This window comes from Pongo pygmaeus, chromosome 20 (assembly GCF_028885625.2).
Source record: "Pongo pygmaeus isolate AG05252 chromosome 20, NHGRI_mPonPyg2-v2.0_pri, whole genome shotgun sequence".
NCBI lineage: Eukaryota > Metazoa > Chordata > Mammalia > Primates > Hominidae > Pongo > Pongo pygmaeus.
The window spans coordinates 40,022,467-40,039,962 of record NC_072393.2 but is presented as its reverse complement, the minus strand read 5'-3'; the positions used below and the strand labels follow the sequence as shown (position 1 = coordinate 40,039,962).

The 17,496-nt window shown below is 43.6% G+C and overlaps 2 protein-coding genes across 2 annotated transcripts in view; both read left to right on the top strand.

Moving 5' to 3' along the window:
- Positions 1-452: 452 nt before the first annotated feature.
- Positions 453-17,148, top strand: ZNF599 (zinc finger protein 599). Its single transcript, XM_054462912.2, has 4 exons — positions 453-2,411; positions 5,690-5,816; positions 7,826-7,921; positions 14,665-17,148. The coding sequence occupies exons 1-4, from the start codon at positions 2,394-2,396 to the stop codon at positions 16,188-16,190; spliced, it is 1,767 nt and encodes a 588-aa protein (XP_054318887.2). The 5' UTR covers positions 453-2,393; the 3' UTR covers positions 16,191-17,148.
- Positions 5,789-17,496, top strand: part of SCGB2B2 (secretoglobin family 2B member 2) — a 197,422-nt gene continuing 185,714 nt past the window's right edge. The window contains exons 1-2 of the mRNA XM_054462916.2: positions 5,789-5,816; positions 7,826-7,921. The gene's annotated coding sequence lies outside the window, so the exon portion shown is untranslated. The remainder of the gene's footprint in view (positions 5,817-7,825; positions 7,922-17,496) is intronic.

Below are 17,496 nucleotides of genomic sequence, written 5' to 3'. Positions count from 1 at the left end.
GCAGGCTGTACAGGAAGCATAGCGCTAGCATCTGCTCAATTTCTGGTGAGGCCTCAGGAAGCTTCCAATCATGGTGCAAGGCAAAGGGGGAGCCAGTGTATCACATGGTGAGAGCAGGAGCAAGAGAGAGTGAGGGGAAGATGCCACACACTTTTAAACAGTCAGATCTTGAGAAAACTCATTATCTCAAAAACAGCACCAAGGGGATGGCACCAAATTATTCATGAGAAATCTACCCTCATGATCCAGTCACCTCCCAGCAGGCCCCATAATATGATATGGTTTGGCTGTGTCCCCACCCAAAATCTGGACTAGATGCATAACATATCACCCTGAGATCTTAACATTTAGATGAGGTCAGAGACTGGATGGAGATTTTGGCTTCTCGCATTAAGAAGCATGTGAGAGTGTAGAATGTATAGGATAAATAATAGAATGGAAATCTCATGACTAAATTAATGGATTTTACTAGAAAATGGCCAAGGGCTTATCAGTCCCATTGTCTCTTTCTGGATGCTCTGGAGGACAGCACATCTTGGCTTCTCTTACATGTGGAGCTATTTGAGTGGGTTGTAGGCCATGGAATATGGGCAGAAGTGATTGCAAAATTGTGTCTTCATTATGTTTTTCTCATTTCTGCTCCATCCTGGGGATGCCTCTTTGGACGTAATGCTTTCACTTTTCACAGTGTCCAGGATTATTGCCCTCTTCATGTGGGCTACAGGTTTGGGTGGTGGGCTGAAAGTGTCTTGATGAGACAAGATCTGGTGACCCTGAGTTGCAGGGCATAAGCTGGGCTGTCTGGTTTGTGCCTGGTTCTGGCTTCCCTGGGGGCTGGAGGGGCAGAAGGGGAGGGGTCAGATCCTAGTTGCTGTGAATTAGAATCTTCTGATCCGTAGTCACACGCGTTATCCATTGCGCCACTGGCCCGTGCCTGTTGCTGTGAATTAGAGATGAACAGTGACACGCCCTCTTATATCACAAACTAGAAACCATGTCAACTCCACTCTTCCCTTAGGGCTGCAGGTAGTTAGTCTCAGTGATCCTAAGTTTTGAATCACGTAAGAAAGTATCCCTTGGGCAATAGGTCTACCTGTATATTAGGAAACCCTCCTGCGTATACCGTTTTAAAAAGACGCATATGCCAAATGCTGCAAAGTATTATGTAAAAATTTAAACAGTATTCATGAGGATCCTGTTGAATCAGTCAACGTATTATATGTTTTGACAAATATTAGAGTCTGCAAAGAAGTATCTCAGACCCTCCCCTAGCAGTGTATTGTGATGATGTTGCCAATAATACAGAATATTAATAATGACAGCAATAGCTCTTATGTTCTTATCGGTATGTTCCAAGCCCAGTGCTAAGCAATTCTTAGTTACTTCCCACCAAACAGGTGGCTTTGTCTCACTTATTTACTGGAATTTAAAGAGTCTGGTTCTCAAATGTTTTGGAGCATCCACTTTTCCTGGACAAGTTAAGCAGAGGGCTGGGTCCCACCCCCCAGAATACCTGATTCAGTGGGTGGGAACTGAGAACTTGCATTTGTAACAAATTCCCAGGTAATGCTGATGTCATCTGAAAATTACTGATGGGGACATTTTAATATTATCATATCAAATAATTATCTTCATTTTCCTTAGGAATCTCCATCTCAAGGCTCAGAGAGATGAAGTGCTGGCGCAGGGATACACAGGGAGGAAAGTCAAGGCGTGAGTCACCTGGTAGAAATTCAAGGCGTGAGTCACCTGGTGGAGACATTTGAGAGTAGGTCATTGCCTCAGATAATTTCCAAGGAAATCTGTGTGCCTCTCCTTTGAGAAGAGGTGAAGCCAATCCCTTTCTTGGGAACCTTGAGAAGCCGCGTCACCGAGAACAGAAAGTGCGCTCCAGGTACCTCCCGGATTCCGTCAAACTACATTACCCAGAAGGCAGTGCTATAAGGGACGGAAGCCGGCCCCAAGCCATAGACGGAAGGCGCAGAGGGGCGTTCCCCATAACGGCGTGGGCGGGACTTCCGGCGTCCAGTCTTCGGCCGCCGTTAGGTTGCGGCTGCTGTAGTTGCCGAAGCAACACTGGCTAGAACGCCAGACAGGGGCCACTTTTCGAGACCGAGTAGAGACGGACAGTGAGGAGGATAGGACCCACTTACACGCTTTTATGTCAGCCGCGATCCCACCCCCACAAGCGTCTGCAAAACGCTTCCTCGGGCGTTGGCGACAGCCCTGTGTCCCCACGGCGCGCAGAAGCGGCGCCGCGAACCTTGTGCGCATTTCACACGACGGCGGGGACTGAAGTCCCTCGCAGCCCAGAGCCGGAGCCCGGGGTCTGCCAAGCCCGCAGGACCGGCTTCCTCGCCGACTCTCACGGCCTCACCCCGCCCCTTGGGCCCATGGCGGCGCCGGCGTTGGTGAGTGGAGGGTTCCGCAGCCTGCGCGAGCTCGGGTCACCGCCCGCACGCACCCATCCGCTGTAATACGGGGGATGCCGGGACTCTGCGCTTCTCCCTTTTGATGCCCTAGGATATGGAGATCCCGGGAGAGGGTGAGGTGAGAGGGCAGGGCTAATCACTTGCTACCCAGGGTCCTGCATCCAGGACAGGAGTTGTAAGGAGAGGTCCCTGTTTCTGGCTCTAACCTTGAGCTGTCGCCTCGCTGCCCTCGGCCTCCATTCCCTCGGGTCTAAAATGCGAGTCTCAATAATTTTATCTGTGGAGGGAACTGGAGCGGGTACGCTTGTGACGTGGGTACTATCTTTCAGTGCTCGGAGAGCATTAGGTGCCGTCTTTGAAGAAGGACTCCCCAGGTCCTGCTATTGTTTTAGGGGGTCATTCCAGCCGAAGTCTGGCCCTACCAAAAGCTAGGAGAGGGAATGAGAGCCTCGAGGGCAAGAGGTGAGGCGGGAGCAGCATTTTTGGCAGGAGGCTAGAAGACAAGAAGCTCATTGGATTTATCTTTGCAGATGCCGTGTGTTTATTACAAGTGAATCTGGCTTGCCGCCTAACAGCAGTGAATCCGTGCTCCTGTTTAACACATGCTCTTGTATTTGGAAAGCAAATCCAGTATAATATTCATTAATGACAGTGTACATGAATGTATGTCTCTTGGAATGTGAGCACATAAGGCCCCAAGTTACTCTCCAGCATGTCACACTGTTTACTCCTCGTAGCTCTGATCACCTTCAGGAGTTGTCTATTCATTTTCCCTCACCCTGGCCTGTTCTCTAACTTCAATCTAACCGTGTTCCAGGGTCTTTTCAGATAGGGCTTCCCTGGTTGCATCATGTAAAGTCTCTCCCAGTCTTTGTGGTCTTCTCACTCTTGTGTTGTTTTCTAGAGTCTTCTGACTTTATCTTGATTGTTTATTGCTGAGGATCTGTCCCCCAATTCCAGAATGTCAGCTTCTGTTCTGTTTTTCATCCCCAGGCCCAAAACTATTCTGTTCTGGGCCTGTACCACTTAGTCGATAAGTGAGTAATGAATGAGATTCTACCCTCAGGGGCTCCCATCCTACTTAGATTTAATCTAACCCAACCCCACCCCATACCACACCATGGCTGCAAAGTCACTACCCGATCCACCAGGACACTCCCCCTCCCATTTTTCTCTCCTGCACATGCCAAGCTCATTGGACGATTTTTCTCTGTCACATTGTCACCAGATCTCTGCAAGGCTGCTCCTAGATGTGTGCTGCATTGAGCTCTTCTAGGGTGCTACAGGAGCAAATAGGAAAAATACTAACAGCAACAAATAGTAGCTGGTCTTCACTGAGCACATTGATAATGTGCTGAGAGGCAGTTTCTGTGTATTACCTTATTTAATGCCCTTCTTCTCAGAGTAAAATTCTTTCATTTTCCTTTCTTTACAGAAGAGGAACCGGAGACTCAGATTAACTACCCAAGGTTGCATAGCTCATAAGTAACAGAAACAATCCAGTATGTCGAGCATAAAAGCCTACATTTTTTATTTATTTTTTTTTTTGAAAGAGGGTCTAGCTCTGTTGCTCACGCTGGAGTGCAGTGGCCCCATCGCAGCTCACTAGCAATCCTCCCCACTGAGCCTCCCGAGTAGCTAGGATTATCGGTGTGTGCCACCACACCCAGCTAATTTTTTTTGTTTTTTGTGGAGACAGGGGCTCACTGTGTTGCCCAGGCTGGCCTCGAACTCCTGAACTCAAACAGTCCTCCCACTTTGGCCTCTCAAAGTACTTACTGGCATGAGCCAATGTGCCCAGCCAAAAGCTTACATTTTTAACCAATACTTCACCCACAGTGGATTGGAGATCCCTGGGGGCAACAGCTAAAGTACACTTTGCAATGGGAAGGTGCAGGCCTCTCTCTAGCAGGTGGACGTTGGAATGAAGGGGTCTTTGGGGAACCTTCCCGGCAAAGGGAACTGCATGGACAAAGGCAGAGGCATGAGGAGACGTAGAGTGACACCAAGGCTTGTCACCTGCTGACATGTGTCTTGTGCAATCATCTGATGATCATCATGCCAACATCCCGTTCTCACCCAGGACAGACGTGGTGCTTAAGGCAGCTGCCAGGTTCTTAGAGCCACAGCCTGCATTGCCCTTGGCCACTTGTGTTACCTGGTACCTAAGGGAAATGTGCTAACCGTGGCTCAGGAAGAAAAAGAACAGGTTGGCGCTCATTGTGGGATATTCCAAGGAGTCTGCAAGTCCCAGCTGCCTGAGGGCAGGGAAACCTTGTTTGAGCTCTCCCAAGCCCTAGGCAGTTGGCACCTCTTCAGGTGCCTCTTCTATGAGGCAAAGGAAGGCTCTGCTCTTCCTTCTATACCTATGGAAATATTTTCGGGAGTGGCTGAAATTGTTTTAGCTGTAAAAATTATAGGAAGTATTTTTAGTCCTTGTCACTGTGGATTCACTGTGGTGACGGAGGAGTACAGGGGTTACACCCATAGATCCTGGACCCAAGGGATGTGGGTTCAAATCCTGCTTCTGCTCATTAGACATACAACTCTGAGTGACTTGACTCTGAGCCTCAATTTGCTGATTGTGAAATGGAGATGATGATGACATTTACATCATGGGCTATAGGATGATTATTGAAATTCGCAAACACACATTGTAACACATGCTGAGCACTGCAGTGTTTGCTTTATGAACATTTTCTCATCAATTTTCACAACAGTCTGGTGAAGTGGGAACTATTAATGTATTGATGTGGAAATTGGGGCTCCAAGAAATTAAGAGACTTCTCCAAGGTCACACATCTGGCATGGGTTGGCTCAAGAGGCTGGATTTAAACTTTAGGAGCCTGATTCCAGACCTGGAGAATTTTAGTTGCTTGAATACAGCATGTAAAGCCCTCAGGTGCAGGCAAACAGTGCAGACCAGTGAGGCTCAGCTGCTGCTGCTGTGATTATTGTTTGAATTCTTATTTTTCCCCATTCTTCTAATGTCCTACGACATTACTATCTGCTCCTCACAGTCATATGGGATTATCATTGTCTTGTATCATTTTCCAATGGTTTACAACATAGGAGGCTTTTCTGTCCTACATCTTTGTATTCTGTCAGCGGCACCATCTGCCTCCACAGAGCCCAGTGGTTCTCAGGAGTTGCTCAGTGATTCAGGGTCTCTGGACTCTTTGCCAGTAACCAAGAAATGGGCTGTAATTTCACCTAATAGCTCCACAGCCACCTGTCACCTCTGTTTGACTTCCCAGGCATTAGTATCATTTGAAGACGTGGTTGTGACCTTCACTGGAGAGGAATGGGGGCACCTGGACCTGGCCCAGAGGACCCTGTACCAGGAGGTGATGCTGGAGACCTGCAGGCTCTTGGTCTCACTGGGTAAGACCTCATTACCCTCCCACGTAGGGAACCCACAGCCTCTTTGAATCCACCCTTTCTAGGCATGGCTGGTCCAGGAGCCTCAGGACCCAACCTTCCCTGATCCCTGCAGCCTCAGCACGTTGTGGTCTGACCTCCTGTTGCCGGGTTTCCCTGTGTCTCCATCAAAGATTGTTGTAAAGGAACATAGTCCTCCTCAACACTTTTATCCCAGTGTCTAGCATAGCTGGCCTCAGTCTGACATCCTTATCCCAGACTGCCACAAGAGGTAATTGGCCCAGCTTGGTTGAGTCAAATGTCCTCACAGCCCAGTTAGCAGGACCTGTGGATGATGGGAGGTTCTGCAAGCAGCGGGTGATTGACGCAGACATTAAGAAGGTGTTTGTTATCAGTGCTGCTGGTATCTTTCTCAGCAACACAGTCTCAGCTGAAAGGTCTCTTTGGCCCCTGGCACCTGCACAGTTAACCCTTATTTCCTAAGGCCTGTGCCTTGCTCCTCTGCTGCTACAGGAGATGATGATGATTATGGAAAGGGAGCATAGACACATTCTCAAATGGCGTGGATGTATGAGAAAGCTGTTCTTTTTTTCTTTTCTCTTTCCTGTCTCTTGAATGTTGAGTGTTGGCTTAGGGCTGAATCTTTAACACTCCCGTAGCTGTTGGTGAATTTCCTCCTCAGTAGAAAGAGTAGCCTCAAACTCCTAGCCTCAAGCAGGCAGCAGGAACTTGCTGGGACCTGTTATCATTTTGATGTTGCCATTTTTATAGTAACCTGTCACAGCAAGGTAACTAATATCCATAAAGTGCTTAGAATAGAGCTGGAAACATAGCAAGTGTTCTGCATGTGTTTGTTACATTTAACAAATTAATAAATACCAAATGCTCTCCCACCTAAACCTTTAATGGACAGTTTGCCCAGAAGTTCGTCTGAGTAGATATGAATGGAGGCCCAAAGTCTCACTTCTTCCAGATGTTCAAATGGTTACCATTGACAGGGCTCTCCTAGTCCTGCGTCCCCACAAGGGATGAGTCATTAATGAAGTAAACGTGGTGTTATTTTATGACAGCTGTGATTAGGTGTCAAAAGGATATGTATGGGGAACAGCATTCCAGGAGGAGGGACTGACATGAGCAGCATCCGCGTGGGAGCAGGGTGCTTGGTTCCTTAACACAGATGAAGGCAGGCCTGATTCCCCTTTAACGCTGCTCATCGCCCAGCTCATTGCCAGGCGTATGGCAGAACATTTGCTGACTGTGCATGTGGCGTGTAAGTGTGCGCAATCCTATGGTGAACATTTGCTAAGTGACAGCTGGATGCATGCCAGGACAAGATTTTCCAGTTGATGCTTCTGGGTCCTGGTGCCTCAGTCATTGACTTCTCTCCAGAGTCTTCTGTCTTTTAGCCTTCACAGTTGGCAAAATGTGTGTGGCTGCATGTGGAAGACGACCACCTCCTGCCAGTTTCACCCTGAAAATAATTTATTACTTCACCTAATGAGAAGCCCTGAGGTGCTGCTGGCTCCTGGCTTGGTCGATGCCAATCCGTGCTAACCCAGTTCTCTGTCTGCTTTCTCTCCTTGGTCTAGGGCCCTGGCCAGTACCCTTGCGGGGCAGTAGGCCTCCATGTTCAGCTTCAGTCACTGGCCTGCCTCACACAACTGACTATCAATAGATGCCATTCATCAGGCAATTTAGTCCTGTGTTTTTCAACCATCGTGGGCACCAAAATCACCTGGGGAGCTTTAAAAACTACCAGTGCTCAGTCCTTCTGCTCAGAGATTTGGTTTAATTTGTTGTTTTTGGAACTGGGTGTTGCTAGGTAGTTTTGATGCACAGTAGGTTGAATCTTACTGACTTAGGTTAATTAGGGAATACTTTTGGTGAGGCAGGGGAGGGCCCTTTCTGGGGTTTCATTGCAGTATGTTAAATGTATATACTCCTTTACACCTCAGACTTTTCTTTTCGTCTTTACCTATATACCATACTCCCATTTGTTTCTCCATGCACAGGGCATCCTGTTCCCAAACCAGAGCTGATCTATCTACTGGAACATGGACAGGAACTGTGGACAGTGAAGAGAGGCCTCTCCCAAAGCACCTGTGCAGGTTGGTGACTGAGAGTCTGGCAGCGGGTATCAGGGCAGCCTGCAGACCACCCCAGGCATCACTGTGTCTGAAATGCCATGGGCAGCTATTTTGTGGTCTTGAGCAGTCATGGAGCCCTTGACCCCATGGTCCCCCATCTTCCCACTCCTGTCACACACTCTTTGCCTTTATTCAGGTTGGAATATGTTAGGTAGGAGACAGATTCTAGGCTTTAATGATTTGCCACTCACTAGCCTCATGACTCTGGAGAAGTTATGTGATGTCACTGTGCCTTTGGTATATAAGTTAGGCTGAGTTAATTACCTTCTCTGAAAAATAAACTCCAAAATCATGGTGACTCAACAGATTAAGTTTTGTTTTGCTTTGTTTTTTTTATCCATGCCATAGCCCATTGTGGGTCAGCAGGAAAGCTGTGTACCCTGTATTTATTTATGGATCACATGCATTCTGTTGTCAACATGCAGCTTTAAGGTTGCCCCGGCCAAAAGGAATGGGAGAGAAGGGCAGTAGTTACTTCCACCTGCACACACACATCACTTCCATTCACATTTCATTCACAAGAACTGGGTATTAGGCTACATGTTGTATCAGGCGGGGAAATGTGGTTTAGCTTTTTTATGCCCAAGGAGAAGAGCCTATGGGTACAGTGAACATATACTTATCTGTTAAACTTAGCCTATGTTTGAAAGATAGTGATGATAGTTTCTGCATGACTGGGTTGTTTGGGAATGTGATCGCATAACAGGAAACTGCCTAGCACACTGCCTGACCAAGAGTGGCTCAACAGAAGTTACCTGTTAGTAATATTCATGTAGTGTTAGTCATAAGGAATAGTGATAGCTCAGACGTTCTTCTGCATTCAGAAGACAGTCCTTTCTTTTCCTGCAGATTACTATTTCAAACTACACTCTGCATCCCACCATTTTTCACCTTCTCCAGCCCATCATTTATTGATCCATCTATCCATCCTTTCATTTATGTATCAGATACACAGAAGCACTCCCTAGCCCTGTTATTTTCTGGCCCTCCTGTCTTCTAAAACCTCAAGGTGACGATTGCCTTTGTCAGTCCCACATCTGGGCTGCCAGAGGAAGCTGGAGCTATCAAGCAGGTGGATTTGTGACACTGCAGATTCACCATCTCACCCCTCTAGTGTCCTTCTTGCCTGCTCAGCCAGCCTTCACCCCTCTCCCCCATTCCACACCTTCACCTGAATGTCTCAGAGGCACCTCACACTCATCATGCCTCAAAAGGACCTCATGGTCACCCCATTTTCAGCTAGTGCCCCTTTCAGTGAGTGGAGAAGGCTAAAAACAAACGTGGACAACCCCTCAACACCTCCATCTCCCTCATACCCAATATCCAGCCATCCCCAAATCTTGACCATTTTACATCACTCATGTCCCCTGAATCCTCACCTTCACCAGTTTCCATCAGCTCCAGCATTAGTACTCTAGGCCAAGTGACTTTCTCTTGCCTGCGTAATGCTACCAGATTCCTCGCTGTTTTCCCCACATGTGCTCTGTGCGTCTGGTCAGCCCTGTGTGTTATATCTGCATCCACTCACATGTTCCATGTATCACCGCCTCCCTTGCCACTGATGTCAGAGCATCTGACCTACTTTATGAATAAAGCCTACACACTTGATTTTCTTGCTTTTTGACACTTACTGATTCATGTTCATCTGACTTATCCTGCAGCTTCCTTCTCACTTCTGTGGAAGAGTTATCATCCTGGCCATGGCTAATTTCTCCAGCAGAATCTAGATTACACTTTCTGCCTTCTCAGGTGTATTAGCCATCTACTATTAATATGTAACAATGTTACCACAAACCCTGCAGCTGAAAACATCACTCATTTATTATCTCCCACCTATGGATTAGGAGTCCAGTCACCGCTTAGCTGGGTCCTCTCAGGCCTGTCATAGGCAGCTTATGGCTCATCATCACCATCAGCTCACTTCTTCAAATCAAGCCACTGTGTGAGACTCCAGCAAGACGGATGTTCCAGTCTTATAAAATTACATATATTTTATCATGTACATTCCATCATCTTTGCCATATTCTATACTTTAGAAGCAAATCGAGGTCCTGCCAACATTTTAACAGGGGGACTACAAAAGGGTGTGAACACTATGACTTGGGGATCATGAGAAGCCATACATGAATCTCTCTGCTGCGTCAGGGAGCATGCTTCTTCACTTATTTCCTACCTCTTCTATATTTTCATCCCCTCTCTGCTCAACATTAAAAAAAATGATGATGTTTCTGATACCTGGGGGAAACTTTTTTTTTTTTTAGTGCTCTTACGTCTCCAGCAGCATCTAAATATTGTTGACTCTATTTCACCTGAACAGCCAAGCTTGTTGGAGAAGTCTTCTCATTCTTTGAAGAGACATCTACACAAGACCTTCCTTTATTTATTTTTTCCCTTATTTTTGTACTGAGGTGCAATTTATACATAATAAGTGTACAAATCATAAAGTTTCATTTCTATAAAATTTTATATATGTACAAGTCAGAGAAACCACCTCACAGTTCAAGAAATACAGTGTTTTCAGCACCTAACAGGCTCCTTGTGCTCATTTTTTGTCAGTATCCCATTCTGTAAAAGTAGCCAATGTTTACACTTTATATCACCATACATTAGTTTTGAAGGCATATAAATAGAACCCCCCAGTACGTACTCTGTCCTGACTTCTTTTGATAATCTTCATGACTCAGATTCATTCATGTGGTTGCATATAGTTGGAGTTAGTTCATTACCATCATTGAATGAATAGACTACATATACCCATTTTCCTATTGATGGACATTTGACTTGGTCTCCATTTTGGAAATATTATGAAGACTACTCTTATGAATATTCTTGATTGTATTTTTTGTTGGATATAAACCCATATTTCTGTTGGGAATATACATACAAGTGGACTGGCCAGATCAAGTGTGGGCATATGATTAGCTTTAATCAAAACCACCAGTTTCAGAGTAACTGCACCATTTCACATTTCCACCAGCCACGTATGAGAGTCTTCATTGTTCCACGTACGCCCGAGCAGTTGGTGTCTTTCCCTTTACTCTTTGACGCCTGGTAGTGGTGTAAGTGTTCTTGCCCAGGTCACTGTTGCCATCCTGATTGCTAAATTCAACTATAATGATAATAGACAGTGGTCTACAGTTTACCGAACATTTACCCTTTGTCACACAAATGAACTTTTGTTTGGTTTTTGGGTTTTTTTTGAGACAGGATCTCACTCTGTCACCTAGGCTAGTGTGCAGTGGCACAATCTCGGCTCACTGCAGCCTCTGCCTCCTGGGTTCAAGTGATTCTCGTGCCTCAGCCTCCTGAGTAACTGGGATTACAGGCATGCACCACCACAACTGGCTGATTTTTTTGTATTTTTAGTAGAGATAGGGTTTTGCTGTGTTGGCCAGGCTGGTAACTCCTGGCTTCAAGTGATCTTCCTGCCTCAGCCTCCCAAAGTGCTGGGATTACAGGTGTGAACCCCCACACCCAGCCACAAATCAACATTTTATATGCTTTTTATCTTAACAACGTGTAGGCAGGAACTGAGAGTATCCCAGTTTTTCAGATGAGGAAAGTGAATCTTTGAAAAGTGTGTTAGCCTGCTCTGGCTGCTGTAAAAAAATACTATAGACTGCGTGGCTTATATAGCAGAAATGTATTTTCTCTTATGTCTAGAGGCCGCAAGTCTAAGGGCAGGGTACCAGCATTGTTGGGTTCTGATAAGGGCTGTCTTCTCAGCTTGCAGACGGCTGCCTTCTCACTTTGTGCTCACATGGCCTTCCGTCAGTGCCTTCACTTCTTACAAGAGGTTTCCCATGTTGGCCAGGCTGGTCTTGAACTCCCGACCTTCAGTGATCCGCCTGTCTTGGCCTTCCAAAGTGCTGGGATTACAGGCATGAGCCACCACGCCTGGCCCCCCTCTGACTTTCATAATTGTCCCTAGGTGTGCAGAATTAGAAAAATTATAAATAATGATTTATGACACATTGTCATCATTAGTCAATGCATGTCCTGGTTTTTTGTTTTATTTTCTTTCATTGCATTTTATTAATATATTTATTCATCCTCCTTTAAAAAGATTGTAATGAACACCTACAAACCTTTCGCCAAGTACAAGAACATTACCTGCTTCCTGCATCTGTTGATGTGTTTCTTTCCTTTCCCATTCCTATGCTGCCTCCCTTGCATACATGGCCACTTTAAGATCTGTTATTCCATTGCTTATTCTGTAGGAAGATTCAGGTTTTTTTCGTAAATATAGGCTATTCAGATACTCTGTTTTTGCTGGTCTCTTTTGGTAATACGAGTAATTTAAAATATTTGCCCACTTTATCGTTGTCTTCCCATTACTTTTTAAGATTGTTTCATCTCAAAATGGTAAATTTTATATTTTATCACAATTAAAAAGTCAGAAAAGTAAATTTAACATATCTACATATCTTTTTATAATGCCATTTAAAACTGATAAACGTTCTCAAAAAAATAAAAGGTTGTTACATTGTATTCTTGTGTGTGTGTATTTTGCTTTTTTTGAACATTTTAAAAAGTGTATTGTGGTTTATATTGTCTTATGGCATTTTCACTCTATTCAACAGTAAGTTATTAACATTCATGATGCATATAGCTGTAGTTCACTCATTTTTTTTTCCTGCTATAGTCAATTGCATGAATATAACACATGTATTTATCCATTTTCAGGGAGAGCTTGAAAATGTTTGCTTATTGTTTTTTGTTATCACAAACAATGCTGCCATAATTCATATATATGTGTCCTCAGGCACATCTATAGGAGTTTCTCTTAGTAAAATTCCTTGGACTGGCATTTCTGGATTATAAGATAAGCAAAAGGAGAATTTTACTAGATAATGCTCTGTTGTTTCCTAAAATGGTTATACCCATTTCACTTCCCTTGCGTTATCTGAATGATTTCATAGAACAACATCCTCTTCAATAGTTGATGTTGTCCGGTCCTTTAGTTTTTTCAACCTAGTGAGTATAAAATGGGGCATCTCATTGTGGTCCTAATTTGTTTTTCCCCTATTACCAAGAAAGGTGAACACTTCTTATGTTGATTGGTCAATGTATGTCTTCTGTGAAATATCAGTGCATAATATGTTCATTTTTCATTTTGGAGTAGAGTGAAGTTCCCAACCATAATTGTGAGTTTATTTCTCCTTTCAACTCAGTTTTTGGTTCATGTATTTTGAGGCTCTGGTGTTTGGCGCATACAGATTTAAGATGATTTTGTCTTCCTGGTGCCATGGTCTTCTCTTCGTCTTGTGAAGCCCCTCTTTGTCTCATTTTCTTAGGTCTATAGTTTGCTATCTGATTGTTTGCTTTTTTGTTTATTATATTTAGTCAAATTGACTATTCTTTTCATTTATAATTAATGCTTTTATATCTTGTTCTGGAAATCTTTCTCAAAAGATACTCATTTTTATTATATATGAAATGTGTTTAATATTTAGCTTCTGACAGTTGAATCTTAATCACTCTGGAGGTAATTCTGTATGTGGTATGAGGTAGGAATATTATTTCATTTTTCTTCATGTGGCAAATAATTTTTCTAGATCCATTTATTGAATGGTTCCTCCTTTTCGCAATGGCCTTCTCTGCTGCTTCTATCATATATCAAAGTTACGTATATACATTTCTGAGTTCTCTATTTCATTTTTCGCTTTCACCGTTTGTCTTATATCTATGCCTGATCACACTGCCTGAATGTATATAGTTTCATCATAATACTAATTCCTCATAGGGTAAGGTCCCTGCTTTATTCTTCAGAGTTATCCTGGTCTCTATATCAGCTGACTGGTCTCTATCCACAATCAGCTTGTCAATATCTATGAAAAACCCTGTTGAGATTTTATCTGATGTTGTATTGAATTTAGAAGTGAATTTAGGGAGAACTGACAACTTTATATTGATTAATCTCTTTTCATATAGATCTTCTTTAGTGTGTTTTTATAATTTTCTTCATGTAGATCTTACCTGTTTTGTGTATGTTCACTTAGTCTTTATTCAGACATTGTGGACTCATTGTGTTCATCTAGCTGCTTCTCACCCTCCTCACTTTTACACAGGCGAGAATCCTGAGACTCTGTTTCTTCTCTGTCTCTGCCTGCCTTTCCATCCTCATCTCCATCATCTCATCCCATTTACATTACTCAGCAATCAGCATTCTCTCAAGACTTTCAACCCTTGTACATTCTGTTTTCATCTGCTGAAGTTTCTCTCCTAATTCCTCTGTCTGGGAACTCTTACTCTCCCTTTTAAAGAAAGCCCACGTAGCTCACCTTTTCTTGGTGCTGTGATCCAAGACATCCTCGGATCCCTCTCTGTCTCTCATCTGGGCCATGTTAAGTGTACCTTCCCTACATTGTCATAGTGCCTTGAGACTGCCTCTGTCAGAGCACATTCATCACACACATTGTAATTATTAGTCTGCCCACTCTCCCTCATTTGGGAGAGTGAGGAGCAGTCTCCATTCCAGATTCTCTGTCCCCTGCCCTTCCTTTTCCTTCTGGGTTTCCTTTTAAAGATCTCAAGAGTCCAAGAATTAGGAAAGAAATTGCAAGCCTGGTTTTGAGAGATGTAAAAATGCAGTAGGCATCAAAGACACTGTTTTAACCTTCATTCTTCTGCGACAGTGGTGATTTTGTTTGTTCTGTTGACATCACTAATGTTCAGTGTTTTTTATATTGGATTTCCTTCAGGTGAAAAAGCAAAACCCAAGACTACAGAGCCTACTGCTTCTCAGCTGGCCTTCTCTGAGGAATCCTCTTTTAAGGAACTTCTGGCACAGAGATCCTCAAGAGATTACAGGTTGGGGCAAGCTAGAGATGAGGAAAAGCTAATAGAAATTCAGGAAGGGGACTTGAGGCCAGGAATAAACCCCCACAAAGAGATATGCCCTGGGAAGTTGAGCTATAAACATGATGATTTGGAGCCAGATGATAGTCTGGGCTTAAGGGTTTTACAGGAACGAGTCACTCCACAAGATGCTCTCCATGAATGTGACTCTCAAGGACCAGGAAAAGACCCCATGACTGATGCAAGGAATAACCCTTACACATGCACGGAATGTGGGAAAGGGTTTAGCAAGAAGTGGGCCCTTGTTCGACATCAACAGATTCATGCTGGAGTGAAGCCCTATGAGTGCAATGAGTGTGGGAAAGCCTGTCGTTATATGGCTGATGTCATTCGACATATGCGGCTTCATACTGGGGAAAAACCATATAAGTGTATTGAGTGTGGGAAAGCCTTCAAACGCAGGTTTCACCTCACGGAGCACCAGCGTATTCACACCGGAGATAAGCCCTATGAGTGCAAAGAATGTGGCAAAGCATTCACCCACCGCTCTTCTTTTATCCAGCATAATATGACTCACACTCGAGAAAAACCCTTTTTATGCAAAGAATGTGGGAAAGCTTTTTACTACAGCTCTTCATTTGCTCAACACATGAGGATTCATACTGGAAAGAAACTCTATGAGTGCGGTGAATGTGGAAAGGCCTTCACACACCGCTCCACATTTATCCAGCACAATATGACCCACACGGGAGAAAAGCCATTTTTATGTAAACAATGTGGAAAAGCCTTTTGCCTCAACTCATCCTTCACTCAGCACATGAGGATTCACACTGGAGAGAAACCCTATGAGTGCGGTGAATGTGGAAAGGCCTTTACTCATCGCTCCACTTTCATCCGACATAAGAGGACCCATACTGGAGAGAAGCCCTTTGAGTGCAAAGAATGTGGGAAGGCCTTTTGTGACAGCTCTTCCTTAATTCAACACATGAGGATTCACACTGGTGAGAAGCCTTATGAGTGCAGTGAATGTGGAAAGGCCTTTACACACCACTCTGTTTTTATTCGACATAATAGGACCCACAGTGGACAAAAACCCTTGGAGTGCAAAGAATGTGCAAAAGCCTTTTACTATAGCTCTTCCTTCACTCGACACATGAGGATTCACACTGGAGAGAAGCCCTATGTTTGTAGAGAATGTGGAAAGGCTTTTACCCAACCTGCAAATTTTGTTCGGCATAATAGGATCCACACTGGAGAAAAACCCTTTGAATGCAAAGAATGTGAGAAAGCCTTCTGTGACAACTTTGCTTTAACTCAGCACTTGAGAACTCACACTGGAGAGAAACCCTTTGAATGCAATGAATGTGGAAAGACCTTCAGCCACAGTTCATCGTTCACTCACCATCGAAAGATTCATACCAGCGTTTAAAAGATACAGGAAGGCCTTTTACAAGTGTGTTTGTCTTTAGTGAACTCATAGTGGTGACATACCTTTCCTTTTGAATATAACTATTGAGGGAAATATTTTGGCCAGAGAGATGTCTTAGTATCTGATAATTTATACTAACTAGAAACATAATTGTCCCTGTGAAATCTTTTTATGGCAGATAATCAGTTGTCATCCAAAGAATTATATTAAAGATTGACCCAGTTTAGAGCTTTACACTGTACCTGAGAATAATCGAGGGGAGAGACCTGGTGGTTAACATGCATTTAGGTAAAATGTCAGGAACAACTTTCCTCTTATTAATACTATAAATCCATCTCAAGCATATTTTAAAATAATGACAGATGGAGGAAACAATCTAGAAGATAAAAGAAAAAGATGTGCATAACTTGTTTTCAGTTTCCCTGTTTATGACAGTTTGTCATTTGGCAGGTTGGGGGATGGAGCAGGGAATAAGACATTGAAAAAGTCTCATCCCCTTTGTGTGTTTTACATATATATATCTCTAAGTCCAGAGCCAGGAAAGTTGGACCATTGAGGGCAGCTCTGCCAACATTTATTAGAAGTATTCATTGTTCCAAAACTGTCGTCTCTACCCTTGAGGGACTGTGTCTTTGTGAGAAATATAAAGGCTTGAGTCATGAAATACTTAACACATGTGCACATGTACACATGTACATTTATATATATGCAGTGAACTGTTACTCGTGGTAGTTAGGTTCTGTGAATTTTCTGTGCACACTGAATTAGTGAATGCTGAATGATTGTTGCTAGGGGAAATACAGGGTTAGCTTCTGTGAGCCTCTGATCCAAACATTTTTATCAACCAGTCAACATATAACCTTCTTCTATGGGTATTTGTTTGTTTGTTTAAAGATACCTTATCAGTGTTTCTTGAATAATTATAATTATTCTTTATAATAAAAATATTTTAATTATAGCATGTTTGTGTAATGTACTCAGTATATTATTGTACTGCTTTAACTCTTATGTACACATAGTACACATATACAGTATTCATGTACAATAAACAGTAAACTGCACAGTACTCATACAGTAAATGGTACTGTGAATGCCTATACTATACAGTACAGTCATGCCAATAAAGATAGTCCTGGGGGAAAAACATTAAAGATTAAAAAAAGATTAAAATTGTACTTTTGATGGAGCTGCAAGATGTGTGATGGGACAGCACACTGTATGGTTAAACTGCTTGACTTTGACTTACCCCCAAAAAACTAGGGAAGAGGTTGATGCAACTTACTCTGCAGAAAAGGAAGGCATTTCT